General features: G+C 45.4%; 1 protein-coding gene across 1 annotated transcript in view; it reads right to left on the reverse strand.

The window, feature by feature from the left end:
• FERMT3 (fermitin family member 3) overlaps window positions 1-23,015 on the reverse strand; it is a 124,541-nt gene that overhangs the window by 14,953 nt on the left and 86,573 nt on the right. The window contains exons 8-12 of the mRNA XM_030219129.1: window positions 22,531-22,662; window positions 22,013-22,062; window positions 21,447-21,571; window positions 11,845-11,951; window positions 3,357-3,572 (exon numbers count right to left, since the gene is read on the reverse strand). Coding sequence (XP_030074989.1) covers window positions 3,357-3,572; window positions 11,845-11,951; window positions 21,447-21,571; window positions 22,013-22,062; window positions 22,531-22,662 — 630 coding nt within the window. The remainder of the gene's footprint in view (window positions 1-3,356; window positions 3,573-11,844; window positions 11,952-21,446; window positions 21,572-22,012; window positions 22,063-22,530; window positions 22,663-23,015) is intronic.

Here is a 23,015-nt window from a genome sequence, read left to right on the forward strand (position 1 = left end):
ATGCCAAAATATTCAAGTATGTGTAATAGGATTCCGTGGTCAACCATATCGAAGGCACTTGACATGTCAAATTGTAGGAGAAGTATGTTGTTGCCGGTTGCAATCATTTGTTTGAATTTAGTCATTAGGGTAATTAATACTGTTTCTGTGCTGTGGTTCGACACAACACAGCAAATCATACGGACAGATTTATCTACATAACAGAGAAAGACTCCTGAGGCAGGTCATTTGGCCAAAACACGGCCGTGTCGAGTCGTACTTGCTAATTAATAAATCTTCTAGACTATACAGCATCATCATTTCATTTTGTCACCTTCGGTGTCTCCCGAGTGTGTTGCTATTCTGCAACATGAACATTTATGTACTTGCTTTGACCCATTGATATTTTAGATGTTTTTTGTGTCTAAAATGGATGCTCATGCCACATGTAACTAGTGCATAAAGTCCATTTCTCTTTGTATTTTAGAACAGTAGATCCTATTCTAAAATACTAGTGGAATTTGAGATGTTCTGACCTGGACCTCTGAATCTTGATTTGTATGTCCTTTCTAAACTGCTGCTCCATATGTGGTAGGCTAAGATTCCTTTCTGGATTACTTTGGAGAAGGATCAGGCAGAATTCCTAAAGAAACAGTGCATCAAGGTGATTGTGGTGGGCTGAAACTTTTAATTTGGACTCCCAACCCTCTAACCTGAGGTCATGTTCAAAACCAAAGACAAATTCTCTTTCTGAGGAGATAAATGGTGAGTGTATTGTGTTAGAATGGTCTGGTAGGATTCCTGGGGCGCATTCATGCCTGTCAGCAGATTGCTATTTCACTTCTGTGGGAGCCCTAGATTTGGGGGAGCTATAATGCTCACTTAATAATTCTTTTCACGGTTCTGTCATTAGTGGATGAGGCTGTGGAAATGAAGTCTGAATAGTCATTGTGCTAAAGTACTAAGGACTTCTGAGTGCAGAGACAATGATGAGTGGAAGGACTCATAGGCACATGATTGCCTTCTGGACCTATGCTGACTCTTAAGCAGACTACTGCAATTTAGACTGTTGCTCTGAAGCATCATTCTTACAATGCCTGTCAGTCCCGTGATGACCTAGAGCAGAAAAGCTCTGGACTGCTTTGTTTTGCACTTGAAAATTCCTGTCAATAAGGCAACACTTTAAAGCTAAAGGGGATGAGCCTTCTGAAAAAACAGTAATGGCTAGGGGAGCCCTCTTGGCACAAAGCAGAATTATGGTTGAAGGGAAGTAACCACAGGTACGATGAGTCAGCCCTGGGGAATCATTGCAGTACTGAGCTGCCCCACAGCACGGTGGAAGGAACTAATGGCTCCAGAAGAGAAGACTTTGCCAACAGGGCCAGAGAAGCCAGAATGCACTAGTTAGAGTGGTTGTTTCAACAGGGAGCTTGAAGGCCCTTCAGATTTCTATGAGAATCAGTATAGAGTCTAGAATCTTTCTATATCTGTGTACTTCTTCGTCCCTCAATCATGATTCTTGGCATAATTCTTTCCTTTGGATGGCTCCTGACCTATAGGTAGCTCCCATCCTACCACCCTCATTTAAGTCCTTACTTTAAGGCACCTTATTTTGTGGGCCTTGTGTGACATATGGACATGTTTTTAGTAATTAAACATATCAGGGATAATGCTGTAGAGTGGGCTTCAACATATATGCACATAAATGTTTAGAATAATGACATACACACGTGTATGTGTACACATACGTGCATGTGTGCTAAAATCCTGTCTAAGTACTATTCTGTAAGTACATACATACTGTATATAGTGCATATTTTACAAGTAGGCATACAGATAAGTGGAGTGTGGGTGGGACTCGCATACAATTTATAGAATACTATAAGTTATGCACATATCACCAGCATTTAGGTGCCAGCTCTGTGGGTGACATAAGTTATAGGTTTCAAGTTTTATAAGAAATTTACTATCCCGCCTATCAAGGTGGCTTACATACTAAAATACAAATAATTTTAAAATAATGTTGTAATAACATCACAAGATACAAAAGGGAAGTAGGGCAGAGCAGAACTACAATGTTACAGTAATCTAATTTGCTGATCACAAATGAATGTATGAGAATATTAATATTAATTGCTGATGAATCTATAAATGGATGAATAGAATGAATCTGTCTAAGTCTGTAGAAACAATTCTTTGTCACATTAGAAATCTGTTGGTGAAATCAAAACGATTTGTCTAGATTGACACCTAAGATTGTGTCTTTCACCTGTTAAATTAATATTCTGTAAAGTAAAGCAAAACCCTTGAGAGAGAAGCTTCACTGGCTCCCACTTAGAGAACGCATTACGTTCAAGATCTGCATGATCGTACACAAAATCATTCACACAGACGCCCCACTCTACATGCTAAACCTTGTAGACTTACCTCCAAGAAACGCCACAAGATCATCCCGCAAATTTCTCGACCTGCACTTCCCCAGTTGTAAAGGACTAAAGTACAAGCAGATGCATGCGACCACATTCTCGTACTTGGGCACGCAAGTGTGGAATGCACTGCCTACAGACCTGAGAACAATCGGCGAAACAACTATCTTTCGCAAATCTCTTAAGACATATCACTTCAGCAAGGCACACAATGAGAACTAATAGCCAGAATAATCCACCGACAATCCACTCAAGATAACTCATCTATTATAGCTACCTAAATCACTCCTCTCCTTCTTCTTTCACCATCATTTAACTTCTGCACAACATTAAATGTATATGTCACCTTGCAATGACAATGTTAACAAAACTACGTAAGCCACATTGAGCGTGCAAATAGGTGGGATAATGTGGGATAAAAATGCAATAAATAAAAATAAATACCTATTACAGTATTACCCCCATGTGCATTTTTGCTTTACAGTACTAGCTTCTTTTCAGGCATGTCGAATAGCTATGCTAAATTGAACTTAATTTTTAATTTAAGAAAAGGTCAGAATTCCTCAGGGAAGCAAAATCTGACTGAATATGATTTTTTTTGTTGTTGCTACATTTGTACCCTGTGCTTTCCCACTCATGGCAGGCTCAATGTGGCAATGGAGGGTTAAGTGACTTGCCCAGAGTCACAAGGAGCTGCCTGTGCCTGAAGTGGGAATTGAACTCAGTTCCTCAGGACCAAAGTCCACCACCCTAACCACTAGGCCACTCCTCCAGACTGAAGAATGAGATTCTGTGAAGTGTGGAAACAGTTGCATAGGTTTAGGAAACTTTTCTAGAGGTTTATGTGCTCTTGGAGAGCCCACCCGGTTGCATCTGTCTGAAGAGGGCACCACTTGTGTGATTGCAGCAATCCTGATTGTCCATGAAGAACAGAGCTCTTTTCTGCATTACCTGCTTGGATTTGAATTTCTTCTGGTATCTGGGAGAAACAAGTGCTTGAGTGTTGATGTTCTCGGCATCAGCAGATACCTGACAGTCAGGGTTGGACTTCTGCAGCATCAGAAAGGAGAGGATGTTCTGGATCTCAGACTGGTATGTACTGTCTGCCATGGTCTTTCCCTTTGCTGCCAGTCGGCATGCTGCCATCCATCTGGCATATTGTTGCTCCTAAAATGGAAAGATAAATGATAGTATCAGGCAGCAGTGAAATGGGGACTACAGAAGTGCTAATGGGAGAACTAACTTGCAACACTGCATCAGGTAGTCTTTTGACTTGGCGGTTTGTACCTGTCCACTTGGGCTTCCAGCTCGATTGGAACCAGAGTTGGGATGACATAAGCTTTCATTTGTCACTCTGTGGAGCTTTTTCCCTTATTTTATCATCTTCCCTCAACATGCCTAGTACCTCCATTTTAAGCTTCTTGAGGAAAGTGTTCATTGCACCTCATTTACTAATAGTGCTAAAAGACACCTCAAACATTATTTGAAAAAGAAAGCTAAAACTTCAAATTATTATTACGATCTGGTCACTGCAGTGACAGACATTCAGTTGAGGGCCATGCACCAGGTCTTCCGCAACCCTGCAATCGTGCGCCTCAAATCTGGTCACTATGGGAGTAATTCAATAAAATGGGTGCTGACATTTTATTTATTTATTTATTTTTGTTGCATTTGTACCCCACGCTTTCCCACTCATGGCAGGCTCAATGCGGCTTACATATTATATACAGGTACTTATTTGTACCTGGGGCAACATTGATGTACTAGTTATGTGCAAAAATATTTAGCATACATGCATGAATGTTTGTATATAAGTGCATAAATGCAAAAATAAATCCTCCTGAGCACTATTCTGTAAATACACACTTATTTTACATAGCACATATTTTACAGTTAGGCGTATACATGGGTAGAGTGTGGGCGGGTTTCACAATTGCACAACTTATAAAATATTATAAGTTACGCACATATCTCTGGCATCTGAGCATGAGCATTGACATCAGTTCTATGGCTAGTGTACGTGCTTGCACCTATTCACAGAGGGTGTGTATTAACCCAGTTGTGCTAGTATTCCATAAAGGATTGTAGGTGCCGGGAATAGGCAGGGTGCCTAAATGTAGGTACACTGTTATAGACATGCCCTTCACATGTCACCCTTGAGCGATCTTATCTTCCTTATATTCAACCTCTAACACAGATTGATCAAGATGGATCCCAAGTAAGCATTCATAATAAAAACATGTAGCAAGACCCTTTTATACCCAAGACAACCATATTCCTACATCAATAACATACTTCTGGAGGAATTCAGCACAAAGAAAATTTTAAATTCTGCACATAATATTTTATAATTATGCAAAATTCTGCATCCTTTATTTGAATTTTTTGTTTTGCACTGAATTTCCCCATCAGAAGGTTGGGTTCCTCCCCTTCCTAGGCTTGATGCCACCAAACTTTCTCTTTCCTCAGGCTCAGCTTCCCCAGCTCTGTCCCTTATTTACCATGAACCACTTTCTGTGCTTGTCTCCCTTCCTCTTGGCAGGTTCAACCACCAGCTTTCTCTGTGCCCCTTAGTTCTCCCCCTCCACCCGAGTCTCTCTAGCTTTCTTTTCCTCTATGTCCTTCCAGTTCTGTCTCTCTAACTCCTAGCAGATCTCTGAACGCAAGATCACTTTCCCTCCCTCTGCTTCTTTCTGTCTGGTTTGCTCTCTCCCTCCCCAGGAACACCCCTCACCAGCTTGTTCTGTCATCCCTCCTCCTAGATATTTCCTCTACCTTGTTCTATCCCACCATAGGCACCCCTTCAACTTGACCTCTTGCCCCTCCCCATTGCAAACCCCCTCAGCGTGCTCCATTTTCCCCTCCCAAGCCCCTCTTTTCCCCTCTCCAGCAAAAAACCTCAGTTGTGCTCTCTCCACCAGAAAAACATGTTCTCTCCCTCTTCCCTCCCCTTGTAGCAGTCGCTCATTTTCCATGACCCTTGAGATCTGAGGCTGGAAGCACGAAGCAGCGCTGTAGGAGCTACACAACAAAGAAAGAAACCAGGGAGTAATTATCCTGTTGGCATCAGAAACCCAGGCATGCTCCCCAGAGGATTCCAGTGGACTAGTATTGGGTGTATCCTGACTAAGGACTGAAGATAAGGAAGGCCAAGAAGAAGCACCTTTGCTTGGTCCAACAGGCCCACTGGAGTTCATCCTATGAATATTATTATTATTATTTGTAGCATTTGTATCCCACATTTTCCCACCAATTTGCAGGCTCAATGTGGCTTACATTTGCCGTAATGGCGGTCGCCATTTCCGGGTAACAGTATAACATATGGTATTATGTTAAGGTGCATACCTATATGGTAACATAGATGGAACATAATATACATGGAACAGTTCATGGTATATATATATATATATATATATATATATATATACCATGTGCATATATACATGATAAAGAGGAATACATTATGGTATTACATGAAGGTTCCTGAGTGGTAATTGAATTATAACATACATTAGGTCATCGACAATGGAGAGACCATATTCGATATAAGGATTGAAGTGATAGTTCTTGTTCACTAATAGCTAAGAGGTTAATCAATCATGTATGAATAAATAAGAGTTCGGTATTATCTGGTTCGTTTATAGCGAATGATACATACCTGTAGCAGGTGTTCTCCGAGGACAGCAGGCTGATTGTTCTCACGACTTGGTTGATGTCCAGCTCCCTCCAACCGGAACAAAAACTTTGCAGGCGGTCCCGCACGCAGGGCACGCCCACAGCGCATGCGCGGTCGTCTTCCTGCCCGTGCGCGACCGTTCCCGCTCAGTTGAATGACAAGCAAAGGAATGAGGAAAAACGCAACTCCAAAGGGGAGGAGGGAGGGTAGGTGAGAACAATCAGCCTGCTGTCCTCGGAGAACACCTGCTACAGGTATGTATCATTCGCTTTCTCCGAGGACAAGCAGGCTGCTTGTTCTCATGACTGGGGTATCCCTAGCTCTCAGGCTCACTCAAAACAAGAACCCAGGTCAATTGAACCTCGCAACGGCGAGGGCATAACAGAAATTGACCTACGAAGAACAACTAACTGAGAGTGTAGCCTGAACAGAATAAAATCGGGTCCTGGAGGGTGGAGTTGGATTCAAACCCCAAACAGATTCTGCAGCACCGACTGCCCGAACCGACTGTCGCGTCGGGTATCCTGCTGGAGGCAGTAATGTGATGTGAATGTGTGGACAGATGACCACGTCGCAGCCTGCTTGTTGATGTAATACATTGCAACCTGATTGTCTGTCCGAATTTGGATAATTTGGTAGGACAGCCGATCTCTGAAGGCCTTCAGTGCGTTCCAGATCACTCAGAGCTCCAGGAGGTTGATCTGAAGATCCTGTTCCTGGAGGGACCACAGTCCCTGGGTGTGAAGCCCATTGACATGAGCTCCCCACCCCAGGCGAGATGCATCTGTCGTCAGCACCTTCGTGGGCTGCGGAATTTGGAATGGACGTCCCAAGGTCAAATTGGTCCGAAGTGTCCACCAGTGCAGCGAATCGCGGCAACTGAGGGACAGGCGGATGACATCTTCTAGATTCCCGGTGGCTTGGCACCACTGGGAAGCTAGGGTCCATTGAGCAGATCTCATGTGAAGACGAGCCATGGGAGTCACATGAACAGTAGAGGCCATATGACCCAGGAGTCTCAACATCTGCCGAGCTGTGACTTGCTGAGACGCTCTGGTCTGGGAAGCGAGGGACAGGAGGTTGTGGGCCCTCGCTTCGGGAAGAAAGGCCTGAGCCGTCTGTGAATTCAGCAGAGCTCCTATGAATTCCAGAGATTGGACTGGCTGGAGATGGGACTTTGGGTAATTTATCACAAACCCCAGCAGCTCCAGGAGGTGAATAGTGCACTGCATGGACCGGAGGGCCCCTGCCTCTGAGGTGTTCTTGACCAGCCAATCGTCGAGATACGGGAACACGTGCACTCCCAGCTTGCGTAGATACGCCACGACCACCACGAGGCACTTCGTGAACACCCGTGGGGCAGAGGCGAGCCCAAAGGGCAGCACACAATACTGAAAGTGCCATGTCCCCAGACGGAATCTGAGATACTGCCTGTGGGCTGGCAGTACTGGGATGTGAGTGTAAGCGTCCTTTAAATCCAGGGAACATAGCCAATCGTCTTTCTGAATCATTGGTAGAAGGGTGCCGAGGGAAAGCATCCTGAACTTTTCTTTGACCAGGTATTTGTTCAGGCCCCTCAGGTCTAGGATGGGACGCATCCCCCCTGTTTTCTTTTCCACAAGGAAGTACCTGGAATAGAATCCCTGCCCTTCCTGCCTGGGTGGTACGGGCTCGACCGCATTGGCGCTGAGAAGGGCGGAGAGTTCCTCTGCAAGTACCTGCTTGTGATGTGAGCTGAAGGATTGGGCTCCCGGCGGGCAATTTGGTGGAGTGGAGGCCAAATTCAGGGTGTATCCGCACCGCACTATTTGGAGAACTCACTGGTCGGAGGTTATCAGAGGCCACCTTTGGTGAAAATCTTTCAACCTCCCTCCGACCGGCAGGTCGTCCGGTACGGACTCTTTGATGGTGGCTATGTTCCCATGGATCCAGTCAAAAGCCCGTCCCCGGCTTTTGCTGTGGAGGCGCAGGGGGCTGCTTAGGCACATGCTGTTGATGGGAATGAGCGCGCTGGGACTGTCCCTGTGCCTGAGGAGGCCTTCGGGCCGGCTGGGTGTACCTATGCTTGTTGTAGGCGTAGGGCGCAGCCTGCCTGGCCCGAGAAAAACGTCCACCTGCTGAGGTGGATGCTGAAGGCGCCCGGTGGGAGAGCTTGTCGAGGGCGGTTTCCCGCTGGTGTGGTTGGTCCACCAACTGCTCGACCTTCTCTCCGAAAATATTATCCCCCCCAGCAAGGGACATCCGCCAGCCGTTGCTGGGTGCGGTTGTCCAGGTCAGAGGCATGCAGCCATGACAGTCTGCGCATCACTATACCTTGGGCCGCAGCTCGGGATGCCACATCACAGGTGTCATAGATACCCCTGGACAGGAACTTTCTGCACGCCTTCAGCTGCCTGACCACCTCCTGAAAGGGCCTGGACTGCTCCGGAGGGAGCTTGTCAACCAGGTCCGCCAGTTGCCTCACATTGTTCCGCATGTGAATGCTCGTGTAGAGCTGGTATGACTGAATGCGGGTCACGAGCATGGAAGATTGGTAGACCTTCCTCCCAAACGAGTCCAGAGTGCGAGACTCCCGCCCCGGGGGCGCCTAGGCGGTATCCCTCGAACTCCGTTCTCTCTTGAGAGCAGAGTCCACGACCGCCAAGTCATGAGGCAATTGAGGCCTCATCAACTCTGGGTCAGAGCAGATCCTGTATTGGGACTCCGCTTTCTTAGGGATGGTGGGGTTAGATAATGGCTTCAGCCAGTTCCGAAGCAGTGTCTCTTTGAGGACATTATGCAACGGCACCGTGGAAGACTCTCTAGGTGGTGATGTATAGTCGAGGACCTCGAGCATCTCAGCCCTCGGCTCATCCACAGAGACCATGGGAAAGGGAATGCATATAGACATATCCCTGACGAAGGAGGCAAAGGAGAGGCTCTCAGGAGGCGAGAGCTTCCTCTCCGGTGAAGGAGTGGGGTCGGAGGGAAGGCCCACAGACTCCCCTGAGGAGAAATATCTGGGGTCCTCCTCCTCCCCCCACGAGGCCTCTTCCTCGGTGTTGGACATGAGCTCTTGCAGCTCAGACCTCAACCGGGCCCGTCTCGACTGCGAGGAACCAAGTCCCCGGTGATGGCGTCGAGCGGTGGACTCCCGCGCCGGCGGGGATGAAGCTCCCTCCATTGACGTCGACGGGGACTCCACCTGCGTGGCGGTTGACACTGGTACCGCAAGCGGCGTTGGTGTCGGGTGCCGCGGCATCGGGCTAGAGCACACCGGCGCCTCCATCAATGACGCCGGGGGCGCAAGCACCCCCGGTGCCGGCAGAGCCTGGCGCATCAGCCCTTCCAGAATCCCCGGAAGGATGGCTCGGAGGCACTCGTCAAGGCTCGCTGTCGGGAAAGGCAGGGGGGCCGGTGTGGGTGCCGGTGCCGGAAGCTGCTCGGGTCCAGGAGACGGTACCGAAGCACCCACGGACTGACGCAGCGACACCTCTTCAACCGAGGGGGAACGCTCCTTTCGGCACTGCCGCTTCCTCAGCGTCGAATCCTCTCTGGAGGCGCCGGAGCTGGTAGTCCCATGCGCCGTGGGCGACCGATGACGGTGCTTTTTGGTTTTCTTTCGGTGCCCATCATCGGCGCTCGGCGGCAGAGATGATGAGGAGGTAGAACCCCCCCCCCCCCGGCCTCAAGGGATCGGGTCTGACAGGGTTCGGTCCCGATGGCCCTGGGTAGAGGGAGTGGCCGGGGCTGATTGCCCGCGCGACCGCTCACCCCCGCCTTCGCAGGTAGGCCGGCGGGCCAACGGTACCTGTACTCCTGGGGTCAGTGCCATCGTCAGTGCCGATTTCGCTGACATCGGTACCGGTACCGAAGATCCGGCCGTCGACACTGATGCCGTTGACGTCGAGGGGCCGGCACAAGTTCCAAAAAGACGGTCCTGAAGAACTTGCCTCGCCACCTCTGTCCGCTTCCGCAAGCCGAGACACAAGGTGCACGTCTTGGTATTATGCTCCGGCCCAAGGCACTGGAGGCACCAAGTGTGGGTATCGGTTTGCGAGATCTGCCGGCCGCACCGACCACACTTCTTGAATCCGCTCGGGACCTTCGAGGACATCGATGGAAAAATCACGTCGGCGAAGTCAAAGTCGTCGATGGTGGCGGTGGAAAGCACACCCGAAAAAGAAAACGACTGCGCGGCCACAAGGCCACAACGAGGCGCCCCCGCGGCTAAGATGACGAGGGGACAAACTTCTTCTTTTTTTTTTTTAACATAAAAAAGGAAAGAAGCGCGAATGCGTACAAAAAGAGAAAAACTTGCGGCTAGGCCGCGATCCGGTTTCCAGGGCTGACAGAGAGAGAGACGATAACATGTCTCTCTCCAGCGCGGAATCGAAAAAAACTGAGCGGGAACGGTCGCGCATGGGCGGGAAGATGGCCGCGCATGCGCGGTGGGCGTGCCCTGCGTGCGGGACCGCCCGCGAAGTTTTTGTTCCGGTTGGAGGGGGCTGCCGTGGACGTCAACCCAGTCGTGAGAACAAGCAGCCGCTTGTCCTCGGAGAAGGTCTTATTATGTCATATTTAAGATGGTTGTTTGTGGTATGCCTTTTTGAATAGGTCTGTTTTCAGTAGCCTTCGGAAGATAGTTAGGTCTTGCGTTGTTTTTATGGCCTTTGGTAGTGCGTTCCACAGCTGGGTACATATGTTTGAGAAACTGGTCGCGTATGTGGATTTATACTTTAGCCCTTTGTCAGTTAGTGTAGTGGAGATTGAGGAATGTACGTGCTGATCTTTTTGCGTTCCTAGTAGGCAAGTCTATAAGGTCTGACATGTAGGTTGGGGCTTCCCTGTGAACGATTTTGTGGACCAAGGTGCAAACTTTAAACACAATTCGTTCTTTTAGCGGGAGCCAGTGTAATTTTTCTCTTAGGGGTTTGGCACTTTCGTATTTAGCTTTCCCATATATGAGTCTGGCTGCTGTGTTTTGAGCGGTTTGAAGTTTCTTAATGATTTGTTCTTTGCAACCAGCATAGATGGCATTGCAGTAGTCTAGGTGGCTTAGCACCATGGATTGTACTAGGCTGTGGAATACTTCCCTTGTTTGTCTGACTTCTGTTCCTGAGCTGGACCAGGCCCTTCACTGCTTTTCCTGAATCGTACCTGGCTCCACCCCACTATTCCCTGGGCCTTTGTCTCTCCAGGTACACTGCCATTGTAGGGCACAGGTACCCCCTTACCTGTTATATGAGGACAATGAACATTACTTCCACAGCATCTCCATCTCTGGCTGACTTGTGGAGTGAAAGATCTGATTCAGGTTGAACAGGTGACCTCCATGTGGCAGGGTAGAGCAGGGTAGTAAGATGGGTTCGGCTTACTATATACCAAGTTGAATTTTATACAGGCGGAAATACCTCATGTTGAGCTAACATAATTATCCAAAGAGAATGATGTATCTCAGATTTTAAGACCATGTGGGTCCATTCTTCCAAAGTGATTAGGCTAAACAAATAAAAGGATTTCCTTCCAGGGGGACAGCTATAATAGTGTGTCATAGCAAAATCACAGAGACCAATGGCACCTTATATATAACAGACTTATTCCGCATAAACTCTTAAGGAGTAGAGTCCAGTTCATCAAGGTACATGTAATGCAAACAACTGGTTTTGCATTACATGGTTTTACTTTGGGCATTATTTCCATGGTTTCCCACATAGATCATTACTGTTTCAAATTATTCTATTCCTGTTCTCTGATAGCATAAAGGCACGTTGTATAACATACATTATCGCAGCGAAGGTAGATCTCACTCATTCCTTCTGGTGATGGCACGAGTAGCTTGACGCAGAATTTCTGCCCTGGCACGTTCACCTCAGGCACGACCTCACACCCTGAAAAAAGAAATGCCTCTGTGAGCTAGGGGTAAGGGAAGAGAAGTTTCTCAGATTCACTCACCTGTACTCTTCCCAGTATGAGAATGTCTAGTGTTACAAAAAAAAAAAAAAAAAAAGAAAGAACTACTATAGATACACTGATGTGAAAGTTTTTCTCCTTTCCTGATAATCCCCTATTATTGCATGATACGTGCCACACTGAGTGGTTTCTGATCTTTAAACAAAATGTAGTGTTAGATAGAGAAACCTGATTCAATAAATGGTGCTCAAAATTTGGCACTGAAAAAAAAATTGGCTCTAAGCATGATTCAAAGGGCGTGCATCCTTTTTAGAATCATACTTAGTTCCAATTCCCCCACCTAACTTTAGGCACAAGACTTATGCCTGCTGAAACCTGGTGTAAATGCTGGTGCCTTTGTTAGGCATGCTGCAGCCGTATTCTATAAGTCTGCGCACAACTTTTCGAAACACTCTGGCCATGCCCATGGCTACGTCCCCTTTCAGTTATGTGCTAGTAGACTTAGGTGCCAAGCCTTACAGAATAGTGTGCAGCCTGATGCATATGCAAATTTTAATGAATGTTGATTAACATCAGTAATTGGTCATTAGTACCCAATTATTGATGTTAATTGGCTTGTTACTCAATTCATGCACACAATTCTGGGCACCAGATATAGAATCGAGGAGATAACAAAACCCACATCACACATGTGAAAACGTAACTGCCCCTTAGTTACTCAATCAACAAATTGATCAAATTTGATAATTAGATTCAGCTGATTGAACACAGCTAGGATTGACTGCATCCAGCCCTATGGAATCTAAACCTCATTATATATCAAACCTTGCCATGAAAGTGAAGTAGTTACCACAAAGTTTCTACAAGAATGCCATGCAACAATTGAGAAATTCCAGAAGAGATGAAAAAAAAGTTGTTGAGATATACCAGTCTGGAAAGGATTACAAAAGCTCTGGGATCCATTGCACCACAGTGAAAGCCATTATCTCCAAATGAAGAAGACTTAGAACAGTGGTCAATCTTCCCAGGATTGACCAGCCTGCCAAAATTACTCCAAGGGCGCAGCGACAGCTCAACCAAGAAGTCACAAAGCATTCCAGAAATGCATCCAAAGACCTGCAGGGCTCATTAGCCTAAACTAAGGTCAGTGTTCATGACTCCACAATAAGAAAGAGTGGTCAAGAATGGGATTCATGGGAGAGTAGCAAGGCGAAAACTGTTGCTATCCAAGAATAACATCAATACTTATTTCACATTTACAAAAACACACCTGGATGATCCCCAAACCTTTTAGGATAATGGTCTATGGACAGACAAGTCAAAGTGGAGCTCTTTGGACAGGATAAGTCCCATTATGTTTGCCATAAAGCAAACCTGGTAGTGGTAGTGTGATGGTGTAGGAATGCTTTGCTGCTTCAGGTCCTGGAAAACATGTCATTATTAAAGGAAAATGAATTCTGTACTGTACAAAAAAACTCTTAAGGAGAATGTCTGATCATCTCTCCATGAGCTGGAGCTGAAGCGTAATTGGGTTAAGTAGCAAGACAATGATCAAAAGCACAAAAAGAAGTCTACATCTGAATGGCTAAGGATAAACAAAGTTTTGGATTGTCCTAGTCAAAGTCCTGACTTACTCAATAGAGATGCTGGGGCAGGACCTGAGCTGGGCAGTTCATATATGAAAACCTATGTATGTGTCTGAATTAAAGCAGTTCTTCAAAGAAGAGTGGGCTAAGATTCCTCAACAGCAACGTGAAAGACAGATATCAAATTATAGGAAGTGTTTGGATGTAATTATTGCTGCTAAGGGTGGTGCAACCAGTTATTAAGGGACCTGTTTGCTAAGCTGCACTGTTGGTGCACTAACTTTTTAGCGCGTGCTAAAAATTTGCATGTGCTAACGATAGAGACACCCATTATATTCCTGTGGGTGTCTCTAGCTTTAGCGTATGCTAATTTTTAGCGTGCACTAAAAAGTTTGCGCGCCTACAGCGAGGCTTAGTAAACTGGGCCCTATGTTTAGAGGGCAGTTACTTTTACACGGGGTAATATGAGTGTTAGATAACTTTGTTCCTTACCTAAATGAAGTAATCATTTATAGGAAAATATTTTTATTTACCTTTTAGACCCAAGTGAACTCACCACAATCAACCAAGGCAGCGTCAGTGACAGCAAGCAGCAAACAGAGAAAAAAATTACAGTAATCATCCACCCTGTAAAAACTCCCCTTCCCAGAATAAATCTATCCACCCCTATCCCCTCTCCCTCCATGACCAAAATGCCCAAACGTCAGAGGAACTAATTCAGGACCAATAGGCCTCTGAAATCATACGCTCATATTGTCATAAGTCTAAAGTGGTCAAAAAAAGCTGATCTGACATGCATGGGAAGAGTATGCAGCAGTGGCGTACCTAGGGTAGTTGACACCCGGGGCCGGTCATTTTTTAACACCCCCCCCACCCAAATCCAGTACTAGGCATGCCGAGAATACAAAACACTCAGGACCTATAGAGCAATTCTACCATACCATAAGCAGTCATTTCTACGAGTCACACAAGGAAAAAGAAAGCATCTTAAACACTACAGTGAGCACTAGAACATCAATTCACCTATTGTAAAATGAAACCAGACAGAATAGTACAGATCGTAGATCCTGCACAGTCAATGCCAACTGAAAGCCATGTCTTTTTCACAAACACAGATACACCCTAATCCACTATAGAATAAGTAATCATAAACTTTCTATTTAGACAAAAATTAAACTGAACCCCCAATGCCAGACTCTGCATACAATGCAACACCACAGAAACAGAAACTGTCCCCTAATACTGTGCAAAATATAAAGACAGCAGATGTAAATTTGAAAAAAAAAAACCTAACAAGTACCAATCACCACTTTACAAATTAACAAATAGAAATAAAACAAATATAGAAAGTAAAATAATACCATTTTATTGGACTAATACATTTAGCTTTCAGAGGCCAAAACCTCCGTCCTCGGGTCAGTACAGTATAGTGCTGTTACAGTATCCTATCCTGACCTGAGGAAGGGGGTTTTGTTCTCCAAAAGTTAGTCAAAATGTATTAAAATTAGTCCAATAAAAAGATTACCTTATTTACATGTTCTATTATAAACATTTAACACATCTACAATACTTTATCCTAAAGCAAAAAAAATAAAACAATATATTTATTTACAGTTTGTTGTCTCTGGTTTCTGCTTTCCTCATCTTCTTCCTTCCATCCAGCATCTGTCTTCACTCTCTCTCTCTCTCTCTCTCTGCCATCCAGTGTCTGCCCTCTCTGCAGTCCCTTCCATCCACTGCCTGCCCTTTCTCTCTGCCCCTTCAATCCACCATTTGCCCTCCCTCTCCCATCCATCCAGGGTCTGCCCTCCCTCTCGCTCCCCCTTCCATCTAGGATCTGTCCCCTCTCTCTCTCTGCCCCTTTTTTCAGCCCCCAGTTCCAGCCCCCTTCTCTCCTCTGAACACCCCCATCCCAGTCCCCTTCTCCCCTCCCCTTCCCTTCTCCCCTCTGAGATCCCCACCCCAGTCACCTCCCCTCCCCTCCCCTGTCTGAGATCCCCACCCCAGTCCCCTTCTCCCCTCCCCTTTTCCCCTCTGAGACCCCCACCCCAGTCCCCTTCTCCCCTCTGAACACCCCCACCCCAGTCCCCTTCTCCCCTCCCCTTCCCTTCTCCCCTCTGAGATCCCCACCCCAGTCCCCTTCTCCCCTCCCCTGTCTGAGACCCCCACCCCAGTCCCCTTCTCCCCTCTGAACACCCCCACCCGAGTCCCTTTCGCCCCTCTCCTTCCCCACCTCAGTCCCGTTAAAACCGGCGAAGCAGCGTCGCAGGCAGCGCCTCGAGCCCTGCTTGTAAAAAAAAAAATCAAATCTCCTTCCTTCTCCTCGTCTTGACGTCGACTCGGGCCTTCCAATCAAATTGATTGGAAGGCCCGAGTCGACGTCAAGACGAGGAGGAGAAGGAGGGGAAGGAGATTTGATTTTTTTTTTTACAAGCAGGGCACGAGGCGCTGCCTGCGACGCTGCTTCGCCGTTTTTTTAAATGTGCGGCGCCGCGGGAACGGCCACGGGAGGCGGTGGGAACGGAGCACCCCCCACCCACTGGCACCCGGGGCGGACCGCCCCCACCGCCCCCACCTTGGTACGCCACTGGTATGCAGATATGGAGTCCATAGCTTAAGGAATCTGTTCTTGGCTTTGTGCCCTTAAGTGTCTACTGACATTTTCTCCATCCAAAGGAGTTCATGCATCTGGTTACATCACTGTGTAAACATGGGCATGGAATATCAAATCCACTGCAGTAACAAGCAATGCTTCACAATCAAGGAGGCCTTGCATAGAAACAAGCCAGAAACTTGAGTACCCTCTGCTATGTCAGATATCATCAATTAAGCAAAGTCCAAGGACCACCCCCCAATGGTAAGCGTAAAGGCTACCCAAATGAGTCCAAGCATCTTTCCAAAATTGACAGATGCTTGGTCAGTCCCAACTATAGTTTTTATAGGAAGCATTGGTGGCTCCACATTTCAGACAGCTCCCATCTGAAGCTCCCTTTTTGGCTCTTGATGGGTGAATATACATCCGCAGCAGAAATTTATAATGACATTACTGCAATTGAGCCATTTCCGCAAGTTGCGGGTCAGATTTTAGGCTTCTCGGAAGGCTTTCCAATGAATAGGTCCCAAAATGTTTGGACCACCTATCTATAATTTTTTGTAATGTGGCTGGTGTCGATTGCTTTTTAAGGCCCTCATAGTAACAGCAGGTATTGGCCAACATTCATCAAAGTCAGATTCAGTAAACTCCACTGTGTGTTTCCGGAGAAGGGAGTTAAGATAATGTTGCAGCTGTATATGAGCAAACCAATCTCTTGGCCTCAGTTGGAAAAGTAGTCTTAAGGACGTCATAAAATAGCATAACTGGTTCATCATCTTCTAAGGCGTGCTGAAGAAGTGATAAGCCTTTAGTTCCCCAATCACAAAAATGAGCATCTAGCACTCCTCGGGGGAAATCTGCATTGCCCACTATAGGCAGATATTTAGAATAGATGGAATGCAGACCATATTTTCTCTGAAGTGATGTCCATGCCCATCTCACATGCTTAAGCAATAAATGTCTCTTTAGATGTTTGGGGATTTTTCTAACTCCAGCATGAGCCAAATAAGCCAGAGCCAAATCTCTCCCCATCGTCCATTCAGTTACTAAATATCCAATCTCTGAGGTGACACAATTTGCAAGCGATGTTATAAGCCCAGAGGTTTGGTAGTCTCAGGCCTCCATCTCTGCTTAATAATTGCAGCTGATGCAGAGCAAGGAGCGGTTTCTGAGACCCCCACAAAAATTTTCTAATCATGCTACAGTATTATAACTTTGAAAGTCAAAAGGCAAGAGTAAATGTTGCATAGGATACATACATTTAGGCAGCAATACCACTTTAATAAGAGAAACTGTACCCCATAAAGACAGCAGCAAGAGATGTCAAATAGTTAAGCTCTGGAACTCTTTGCCGGAGGAGGTGGTAACAGCGGTTAACGTATCTGGGTTTAAAAAAGGTTTGGACAAATTCCTGGAGGAAAAGTCCATAGTCTGCTATTGAGACAGACATGGGGAGCAAATGCTTGCCCTGGGATTTGTAGTATGGAGTGTTGCTACGATTTGGGTTTCTGCCAGGTACTTGTGACCTGGCTTGGCCACTGTTTGGACAACTGGATACTGGGCTAGATGGACCATTGGTCTGACCCAGTATGGGTACTCTTATGTTCTTATGTGTACACAATTTCTTGGTTTCCTGCAACAGAAGTGGAACATTACAGTGATAAAGATCGGGCAAGTGACAAGGGATATATAAACCCAGATACTTCAATTTGTCACCTGTCCAATGCAAAGGAAAAGAACCTCTGCTCCAGGCCATCTGTCAAACTTAAGGCTTCATATTTATCAGCAACAGTAGGCCCAAGATTTTTTGTAGGGAGGCAGGGGGTGCTGTAAAAGCAATGAGAAGATTATTAGCAAATAATACAAGCTTAAACTTGTTACCCACAGGAATGCCCTGAATACCAGGGTCATCCCAAATCGTCAACACAGGAAGTGTCTATCCAAGTACCTTTACTGCACCAAACAAAGACCTGACATGGACAGCATAAGTAGAGTACTTCTATGTTATTTCTTTTTTAAGTTTTAGATGCACATTCTTGATGTTGGTTGTGTCTAGTCAGGCTAGCTTCATATTTTTGTCCAGTTACTCTTCATTTATATATTCTTTATGGTTTTACAGCATCTGTTGTTCTCCTCATTATCATATACTTTTCACTTACATTCAGTCAAGTCCAGCGTCTCCCCTTATACAAGCTTTTGCGCCTTATCTGTTTTCCGTTTGTTACATATTGTGTTACAATTTTATACAACTGGACAAGGATATTTCCAACTCAGACACCATTAGCTTTCAGACTTCAGCGACAGGTTAGTTGGTTTTATTAAAATACCCTTTCTTTTCAATGTATGCCTCTTCTTATTACGTCTATTGCACATGTGAATCCTGTTTGTCTGTTTAGTTGTATTCACAGCGTTGTTACACTTAAGATGGATATTGTTATATTTAATGTCCATTTTTATGTACTTTTGTTTATATTTTGTTTGTGCCTTATTTTATTTCTATTCACCATATTGCTTAGACATATGTTTTAACATGCAGTCCAATATGTTTTTTATGTATTCTTTATTTAATTGTATTAATTTTCATTCATAGGTTTGTTTTTTTTGTTACATTTGTACCCCGCGCTTTCCCACTCATGGCAGGCTCAATGCGGCTTGCATGGGGCAATGGAGGGATAAGTGACTTGCCCAGAATCACAAGGAGCTGCCTGTGCCTGAAGTGGGAATCGAACTCAGTTCCTCAGTTCCCCAGGACCAAAGTCCAGCACCCTAACCACTAGGCCACTCCTCCACTATGCTTCATGTTATGTTTCATGTTTTGTTTTTATATCCCTTTTAACAATATTATGTTTATTGTATATATTTTCATATTTACAGAAAGGGTAAACTTTGACCCCTGAGGCAGGTGGTCCTTCCTGCCAAAACACGGCACCGTGACATACATAAGTACATAAGTACATAAGTAGTGCCATACTGGGAAAGACCAAAGGTCCATCTAGCCCAGCATCCTGTCACCGACAGTGGCCAATCCAGGTCAAGGGCACCTGGCACGCTCCCCAAACGTAAAAACATTCCAGACAAGTTATACCTAAAAATACGGAATTTTTCCAAGTCCATTTAATAGCGGTCTATGGACTTGTCCTTTAGGAATCTATCTAACCCCTTTTTAAACTCCGTCAAGCTAACCGCCCGTACCACGTTCTCCGGCAATGAATTCCAGAGTCTAATTACACGTTGGGTGAAGAAAAATTTTCTCCGATTCGTTTTAAATTTACCACACTGTAGCTTCAACTCATGCCCTCTAGTCCTAGTATTTTTGGATAGCGTGAACAGTCGCTTCACATCCACCCGATCCATTCCACTCATTATTTTATACACTTCTATCATATCTCCCCTCAGCCGTCTCTTCTCCAAGCTGAAAAGCCCTAGCCTTCTCAGCCTCTCTTCGTAGGAAAGTCGTCCCATCCCCACTATCATTTTCGTCGCCCTTCGCTGTACCTTTTCTAATTCTACTATATCTTTTTTGAGATACGGAGACCAGTACTGAACACAATACTCCAGGTGCGGTCGCACCATGGAGCGATACAACGGCATTATAACATCCGCACACCTGGACTCCATACCCTTCCTAATAACACCCAACATTCTATTCGCTTTCCTAGCCGCAGCAGCACACTGAGCAGAAGGTTTCAGCGTATCATCGACGACGACACCCAGATCCCTTTCTTGATCCGTAACTCCTAACGCGGAACCTTGCAAGACGTAGCTATAATTCGGGTTCCTCTTACCCACATGCATCACTTTGCACTTGTCAACATTGAACTTCATCTGCCACTTGCACGCCCATTCTCCCAGTCTCGCAAGGTCCTCCTGTAATCGTTCACATTCCTCCTGCGACTTGACGACCCTGAATAATTTTGTGTCATCGGCGAATTTAATTACCTCACTAGTTATTCCCATCTCTAGGTCATTTATAAATACATTAAAAAGCAACGGACCCAGCACAGACCCCTGCGGGACCCCACTAACTACCCTCCTCCACTGAGAATACTGGCCACGCAATCCTACTCTCTGCTTCCTATCTTTCAACCAGTTCTTAATCCATAATAATACCCTACCTCCGATTCCATGACTCTGCAATTTCTTCAGGAGTCTTTCGTGCGGCACTTTGTCAAACGCCTTCTGAAAATCCAGATATACAATATCAACCGGCTCCCCATTGTCCACATGTTTGCTTACCCCCTCAAAAAATGCATTAGATTGGTGAGGCAAGACTTCCCTTCACTAAATCCGTGCTGACTTTGTCTCATCAGTCCATGTTTTTGTATATGCTCTGCAATTTTATTCTTAATAATAGCCTCCACCATCTTGCCCGGCACCGACGTCAGACTCACCGGTCTATAATTTCCCGGATCTCCTCTGGAACCCTTCTTAAAAATCGGAGTAACATTGGCTACCCTCCAGTCTTCCGGTACTACACTCGATTTTAGGGACAGATTGCATATTTCTAACAGTAGCTCCGCAAGTTCATTTTTTAGTTCTATTAATACTCTGGGATGAATACCATCAGGTCCCGGTGATTTACTACTCTTCAGCTTGCTGAACTGACCCATTACATCCTCCAAGGTTACAGAGAATTTGTTTAGTTTCTCCGACTCCCCCGCTTCAAATATTCTTTCCGGCACCGGTGTCCCCCCCAAATCCTCCTCGGTGAAGACCGAAGCAAAGAATTCATTTAATTTCTCCGCTACGGCTTTGTCCTCCTTGATCGCCCCTTTAACACCATTTTCGTCCAGCGGCCCAACCGACTCTTTGGCCGGTTTCCTGCTTTTAATGTATCTAAAAAAATTTTTACTATGTATTTTTGCTTCCAACGCTAATTTCTTCTCAAAGTCCTTTTTTGCCCTCCTTATCTCCGCTTTGCATTTGGCTTGGCATTCCTTATGATCTATCCTGTTACTTTCAGTACATGCAATATTAGGGGAAATCAAGAGTGGGGAGAACTTTATGACATCACTGTATCAAGGTGGAAATCTCATTGTGTAGGAGCGAAGGATGAGCAGGGTCATTTTATATCCCTTTTGCCATTCTTCATTCTAGTGCCTAACAATATGCATACTACAGGAAGCACACACTAGCCTGCCACCCCTCCCACACATTAATAAGGACCACAGCCATATTCATTTCGAAAAATAACCTGAGAAGAGGGACCCTTCTACTTTCTCATACTGTCTACCTTTTTCACGTGTTGGAAATGAAGAGGGGAGTGTTTTGTGAGGAGAGATCTGAACTGTCACCTTTCAGGTTGAGCTGCTGCAGTGGTTCCCCCAGAGCCTCTTCTTTGCTTTTATAGTAAGAAATTGAAGTATCCTTGAAGACCACCCAGTGCTGCTTGTACCCTTTCAGTGTGAGCTTCTTGGGCCTGGATGAAAACAGAAAAGTTAAACCAGGGAAAAGTTTAATTAGTGAGAGACAGTGAAGACATATGAAAGAATGATAGGAAAAATATCCCTGAAGCCATACTTGGAGAAGAGGGGAAGACTGATGAGGAAGTCCTCCATGGGAGAAAAGTGGTTAGTGGTAGACTATACACTAATAGGGATATCTCTAGGAGAATGACAAGAAAAGATTATATCATATTGGGCTGCCTGGATATTGGTTAGGAGAACATACGTTCTGAGTCTTTGATAACTCTGGTCATATGTTTGATGCTTGACCCAATCAGAAAAAGGCACATGTTTCAGTTGGTATGAATTTATGTTGATATGTAACAGCTCCTTTCATCCAAACAAGATTTACTGTGTAGCCACTTCTGGCATAGTTGTTTCAGGGCACAAAAGTCAAGAAGGAAGAACAGCCTCACCTGAATATCCGCAGGTTATCCTTTAATTCTGGAATGGCTGCAATGCTGTCCTAAGGAAGTGAAGTATACACAAACATGGGTCATTGTGGGCTCTTTCCCAATATGAGTGCATGTCTCCCACCAAGAGGCGAAGACATGCTGATTTAATGTGATTCTGGAGTACTGAGGATTCGAGTTCTGGTTTGGTCACTGCCTCTCAGAAGTCTTGGCCCTTGTTTAAACCAACTGCAGTGTCACTGCTAAGGTCCTGTACAAAACTATATATACTGATGGTAGACTGTAAAGATGCAGGTACAATTTACTGTAGGAAACCCAAGAAATGAATCTCCAGGAACCCACAAAGTGCTTTTCTCTTGTAAATGAGTTTCCATTGAACTTTGATGTCAAGCACTAGCAGTTTTTCACATCAAGCAGAGGACAAGCACCAGCTAAATGTGGACTAGTAGAGCAGGTCATGATTCCCTGCAGAGAATGTGACATGCTCCTGGGATTTGAAAGCACTCTCTCTGCACTCTTACCAAGACATCAGTAGGAGTGGCACTGTCCAGCTTGACTTCTAAATGGGAAAGGGCTGAATCAAGGTCATCCAGCTTAGAGTCTCGATGCTGCTGCAGAGGGTCATTGGTCAGGGATCGTTTATTGATGTGATACTGGAAGGAAAACATAATGAAATCATATACTGAAAGATAATTTGGGTCAGGAATATTTCTTCCCATATCCTGTAATTTGGCTGTCATGTCTCAGTGTCAGCAGTGCCAACCATGTCCCTTCCCCATTACTGGCATTGCTTTCATTCAAGTAATGTCAAATGCTAAATATAAAAACAGTAAAAGTTATACATGCATGATATATACTGTGATTTTTGATCCAAGGGAAACACAGCCTTAGGTTCTGTAGACTTAGATATAGCATGGCAGTGTCATAGAATTGGGATGCCTAATAAAGTGGGTAAGAGATGGTATAAATGAAATTAGGTGGGATGGATTGGGTTTTGCATGCCATG

The sequence above is a fragment of the Microcaecilia unicolor genome, chromosome 11 (genome assembly GCF_901765095.1).
Source record: "Microcaecilia unicolor chromosome 11, aMicUni1.1, whole genome shotgun sequence".
Taxonomy (NCBI): Eukaryota; Metazoa; Chordata; class Amphibia; order Gymnophiona; family Siphonopidae; genus Microcaecilia; species Microcaecilia unicolor.